Genomic DNA, 6,000 nt, shown 5'->3' with positions numbered 1-6,000 from the left:
TAGCACACTCCCGAATTCATTTCGTGACCACAGATACGCCGGTAAGCACCGACGAGGCAATGCCAGCACGGCCGCGTAGGTGTGCGATACGTGCTCGTCACGCCACAATTTAGTTAGCGCAAAACGCATTTGCGAGCCACTAAATCTCAAATTTCACGATATACTCCGTGCGACGTGTCTCCTGAAAAAATCAGATTCCATCGAGATTCAGGTTGCGTATCTAAAATAATCTGCAAGCGCATAGGTAATAAAAAATAAATAAAGCTTTTCTTGTGTTATTATTGTTTCGCTTGCAGTGATTCCGCTCGATACTTTGCAAATATCCATTTCTAACCGGAGTAACAATAAAACAATCTCTCGAAAATTCGCATATTTGGCATATCGGAATATTCTTGATTGTGATTGATTTTGCTTTAAGTAGATTTCGAAAGAGAGCAGAAAAGGGATAGAAAAGGTCCGATACGATAAAGTCTACATTTTTACGTCTCTTCACGAGTGGTGTGTTTCACTGCGGGACACCTTTTTCGAAGATATTTTTTTCGTCAATTCCCCGAAGGGAGTTTATCATTTCAGGATTCGTCACGCAAAAGTGAGAAGAACATGGTATATACCTGGCGGGGTAACAACGGGATCTCATTCCGGTGCGGAAAAGCCTCGGAGCAAGTATGAAGAAACAACCAGGACGACGGGAAATACCGCCATGCGCCCTTGGCTGTTAGCGATTCGGAATAAGATAAGGCGGATTATCGCGCGAGATCCCCGCTTCTCTCCGTCTGGGGAGCCTCTCTGCTATTTTCGTGGCTTTATTTATAGCGCGTTTTGTTTGGGTGCCGTCGCCAAAGATGTTTCAAAAACTGCCCGTGATCCGCCGTCGATGTTGGCCGCAGGCCGCGAGGCGCGATCCAACCGCGCGCGTCCAACGAGATGGGCTTAAAATTGAAAATCCGACCGCGGAGTCGCACCGGTCTCGGCAGTCTGAATGGAATCCCGAGAGAACGAGGGGATGAGGAGGAGGTGGTTTTACAAACTGGTAACGTTACACCGCGAAATACGCGCGCCACGGAAACAGGTCGGATTAAATTATAACGCACGCTGTTCGCGGCCGCGGGCAGATTGAGAATTGCGAATTAATCACGAAGAGGATTCGGTGCTCGGCTTCCGTCTCTCGCGGTACGGCGCAGCGCCAATTTCGCGTGGACGACGATTGGCTGGGAACTGACCGAGAGGGACGACTCGGTTTGGCGATCTTCGACATCACGGGGAGCATCGCTCATTCAAGCCTCCCGGCCGATCATCCTTGTTCGATCATTCGCCACGACGAATACGGATATGAAAGGAGAGATATAACGCGAACTTGGCGCAGCAAACCGGGACACCCGTGAGCGTGCGCGTGTCGAGTTTCGCGCTCATAATTTCGCGGTGGATTTTCCATTTCGCGCGCGATACCGCCGTTAACGACGGCAAGGCCACGGTTAAAACCCTCATTATCATCTTCCAATATGACGTACGCGTAACGCGCGCGTCGATTCTCTCTCTCTCTCTCTCTCTTTCTGTCTCCTTCCTCTCCCCGATCCTCCTTCGTGCGCTGCACATGCTTATAACGTAAGAGAGCGCGCGGAGCGTATCCGCGTCCCTGAGGAGAGCCTCGTGTCTGGGCTCTCTTCCCTCTCCTTCTCACCTCTCTCGCGCTCTCGCTCTCGGGGCCGCTCGGGCTTTCTCATATTTGCTCGCCCCGTCGTCCCTTCGTCCCTGACGCTCCGTCACGCTCTCCCTACCAGGATCACGTCGACGCCCCACTACCACCGCCGACGTCCCTCAGTGCGCGTTCGATACACGGAATTGCCTCGTGGGGTTCTCGGAAGGCAGTAGACTGTCGTCAGCCATGCCAGACGGCGCATCGCTCGCACGCTCTCTCTCCCATTGCGCCCATACTCGTCCACTGGCTCACCCACGGGGCTACCTCATTCTCCGTCCTCTCCTCCTGCCCACTCGATCCCTTCCCGTTCTCGCTCTCTCTCCCTCCCTCCCGTCCGACCGTCCCGTCCTCGCTCCTCTCCTATCCTTTCCACGCTACTATTCCGTACGCTCTGTCTCGCGACACGGCTGCGGAGCCAGCCAGTTACGCAACAATAACAACGCCGTGAGGAGGTGTGTAGCGTTGCGCGGCGTGCGACACCGCAACACGACACCGTGGATCGTGCGGTGCGCCGACCGTTCGCGTATGTAGGGAATCACTTGTTGACAACGACGCGGTTGAGCGTGGAGAGATCCGCGCGTGCGGATTCTCGCATTAGGAATACCAGTAAGGAAAGAGCGAGAGCGCGAACGACGATCGTTGTCGCGTAAAGATCGCGGGATTCTGTAGCTGCGAGTGCTCCGGTAAATGAGAAACACGAAAGGAACACGAAGAGTTTGCGAGTGAGGATACGCTGTGTGAAGCGACCGAGGAAATTGTTAATGAGTGCAAAGTGTGGCGAGCGAGTTTCAAGCACGATCGAGTGCGAAAAGCGTGCACGCGAGGTAACGGTTCGATCCCTGGAAGACACGTGTGCTCGTAAAGGAGCGTAGTTTGCTTGATCGATCACGATCGATGAGAAACTCGTGGGGATAATGTCGGAATCAACGCGCGGTGCGCGATTATTATATCGGCGGGCGAAAATCCCGAAACATCGTGGAAATCGTAAAGCGTGTTCTCACGTTGGTTGAGTCACCGTATTGTCAACGGGAATACCGGAAGTGTTGATCGGCGAGAGGAGCACGGCACCGTTCGCTTGAAACTGATGAATGGAGCAGTAGCGCGACGAATCGCTACGCGCTGAAACACGGGCGATCACGAGGTCGAAGAAGCGGAGAGGCAGAGAGGCGAGAGAGAGAGATCGGGAGGGAGCGATCGATCGATCGTGGATCACCGTGAACTGGGACCGGAGCTCGATCGAGATCACGACCGGCGACGGCGTTCTCCGCGTCCGCGATCCCGACCGCGATCGATCGAGGAAGGAAAGAAGGAGTCTACGATCATCGAGCGTGCTCGAAACGCGCGCTCGATCCGCAACGAGGTCGCGCCGGGCGCGCTAGATCGGCCGGAGAAATAACCCGCTGCCGATTGTCCCGCGGGGGATCCGGGGCAGAGAGGGGAACGCCGCGCGGGCGTCCCCCGTCGACGATCCTCGCGGCGCGCGACGACGCGGTTCAGGCGCCAATGACGTCACCGGGCGAATGAGAGAGAGGGAGAAAGAGAGAAAGAGAGAGGGACAGAACGAGATTGGCTACCACCGGGGGAATTCGCGGTCGGAGTTCCTCGCCGCGCGCGCGGTGCGTTTACGCGCCGATACGACGCCACACCGCTCGGCGCGGCGGCGATTAGGAGCGCGGCGACCGGACTCGCGCCGTGCGTCAGTAGTAGCGTCGCGGCGGTGCGCGGCTGTGTACGCCTCGTTCGTCGTTCTGTCTCGTGCGCTGAGGGGAGCCCCGGTGAGATCTCGCGCGGTACCCTGAACAATTGCGTTCTGCGGCGGCTGCTGCCGTTGCTGCTGCGTGCGTTGCCGGGCGATGACTAATCGAGGCACGCGGCCGAGTGCGTTAGCGCCGCAGGGGTACTGCCGCCGACGAAGCCGTTCTGGAAGTGCTGCCGCAGCCGTACTGCTCGTCGTCGACGTCAGCACCGGTCGGACGGGATTCGCATAGTCAAACAGATCGACGCGATTCGCGGTGAGTGGATAACGAGGAGACGAGTTCTCCCGCGCGCGCGATTCTCTTCGTACGTGCGCGTTTTACAGCGCGAGTGCGAGTGTATGAATTATCTGCGTTCGTGCGTGCGTGCGTACGGTTGATCCAAGAAGTCAGGGAAGTGAGAAAAAGAGAGAGAGAGAGAGAGAGAAAGGAAAGTAAGAGAGAATACGACGGACGAGGCAAGTGCGGGGCTTAAAATAGAAGAGCGACTTCGGCTTAAGTGCGCGGCGGGAGGACGAGCGAGTGAAGCGAATTGGCGAAGAGAGGGTTGGTGGAGGTGCTGTATTCACCTCGTTCCCTCGTCCGCATCATGTTTCTGTGATACGTTCGAGTTGTACGCGGGTGAAGGAGGGAACAACCGACCGAAGGAGGGCCACCGAGAGGACGGCGAGGGTACGTGTGTACCGTATATACGTGCGCGTAGACGCGTGCACGCATATCTCGCGGTGGAGAGTGCGCGTTCTGTGATAACCGTATACAGTGCATATTGTGGACGCGGTGAGAAGAGAGAGAGAGAGAGAGAGGAAAGAAAAATAAAGAGAGTGGGTGATCGTGTCTCTCGCGCGCGCGATTCTCCACGTTTTTTCGCCCGTATCGCCGGGAAAGGAGAGGGAGGAGGGTTCGTCGATCCTCGGAGCAGCGGAGAGATCGAGGCAACCGAACGAGCGAGCGAGCGAAAAGACAAGTAAGCAAGTAAGCGAGCGAGCGGGGCGAGCACTCGCCCGTTCGTTCGGAGAGGAGGCGTCGTCGTCTCGCTCTCCGTCCCGCACGATGGATCGTGACTCGCGTTCGTATTCCTGCGGAGGCTGCGAGAGGACCGCCGCCGAGGGCCGAGCTATGCCGATGGAGTAACAAGTGAGCGGCGAAGCGGCGTTGCCATGACGACAGGTGAACCATGGAGCCCTCCCGCGTGTCCCCCTCGTTTCCTCATACTCCATCGCGGCTCCCCTCGCTACCTACCCAGCCTCCGCACCGTTCCCTCTTCCCCTCAACATTGCCGTCGTCGCCAGCACTCTCCGCGCGGCGTGTTTGTCCCTCTTTTCCTCTGACCCCGTATACTCGCGAGATATGACGCGACAACAGTGCCTCCGTCTCCCTCCCTCCCCTTGCTCTCTCTTGCTCTCTCTTTCTTGCGCGCACATTGTGACCGCGCTCTCCTATCCGTTCCTCCTCTCCTGTTCGCCGCTTCGTTCCTCTCTCCTCTTTTCTTTCCTCTCGACACTCGCCGTTTCGTTCTCCTTTTTCGGTCGCTCCCTTCCTTCGCTGCAGTCTGGTCGTCCCGACACCGATGTGTTTTCGTGATACTCGGAAAGCCGAGCACGGTCACGAGAGAACAGAGGAAGAGAGAGAGAGAGACAGAAAGAGAAAGAGAGATTGAGAGTGTTCTTCAACCAGTTTCATACATTGTGAACGGCGTTACGATCGCGTTGTAAAAATTTACGAGGGATGCCGCGGTCGTTATATCGTACCCTTCGTGTCGGAATCGCCAGCCACTGTTCGCTCTTTTCCCTTCCATTTCTTCTCGCGAACTGGACCACGCGCGAGCATTACGTACGCGATAGTAATTTCGATCTTCAGTTGTACGTGTTGCGCATACGACTTAAAAAATTTTAAATTTTAAGAAAATTTTAAAGTTTAACTCGAAAAACATTCTTATCACGGTGAAAGGCTTTTTTACCAAGAAAAAAGAGGAAACAGTAATAAAGATAATTATTTGCAATCTGGTGATTTGGTATTTATCATCGCTGACTAATGTCTCCATCCTTGAAAGTCGAATGCAGGCTTGGCTAATCTGTGCAGGCTTGCAAAGCGTTATTTTTAACTCACTAAACACGACATGCGGCAAGCATTTTCTCTTTCCGTTTATAGAAACGTGATTTTCACGTTTAAAGGAATCTCTTAATATTGGTGGCATGGTGAATTGAAAGGGAGCAACAAAAATTGATTTTAAGTTTAGCGTTTCCCCGCAGTGATGGATCTGTTCTTCAATCAACTCGGTAATACAATTTCCACGCGAAGAGGACAATTCTGGAACACCCGTTATACCGCGAAAAATCCGCGCGTGAATTAAGGCCGTAAATAACCCAGCGAGTTATAATTAACTGCGGATTCCTCCGGTATCTCGCTGGTCGACCACCTTCGGTAAAACAAGTACGCATGAACTGTATGAGAGAAAGATAGGCACGACAAAGTTGCAGAGCAAGTAGACAGAGAGGGAGAGAGTGAGAGAACGCGAGAGAGCGAGTCAACTCGAAAAATGAAATCACTCGA

The 6,000-nt window shown here is 54.6% G+C and overlaps 1 protein-coding gene across 2 annotated transcripts in view; it reads left to right on the top strand.

The window, feature by feature from the left end:
• Positions 1-1,865: 1,865 nt before the first annotated feature.
• Positions 1,866-6,000, top strand: part of LOC105277352 (transcription factor HIVEP3) — a 33,272-nt gene continuing 29,137 nt past the window's right edge. The window contains exon 1 of one of the 2 annotated variants that reach the window (XM_011335641.3): positions 1,866-4,414. Coding sequence is in view for 1 of the 2 variants with exons in the window: in XM_011335640.3 (XP_011333942.1) it covers positions 4,608-4,617 (10 nt within the window). In the remaining variant the exon portion in view is untranslated. Of the gene's footprint in view, positions 4,618-6,000 lie in introns of both variants that reach the window. The other variant, XM_011335640.3, reaches the window with a different exon arrangement.

The sequence above is a fragment of the Ooceraea biroi genome, chromosome 9 (genome assembly GCF_003672135.1).
Source record: "Ooceraea biroi isolate clonal line C1 chromosome 9, Obir_v5.4, whole genome shotgun sequence".
NCBI lineage: Eukaryota > Metazoa > Arthropoda > Insecta > Hymenoptera > Formicidae > Ooceraea > Ooceraea biroi.
The sequence above is the reverse complement of the archived record's forward strand: the minus strand, read 5'-3'. Positions and strand labels throughout refer to the sequence as shown.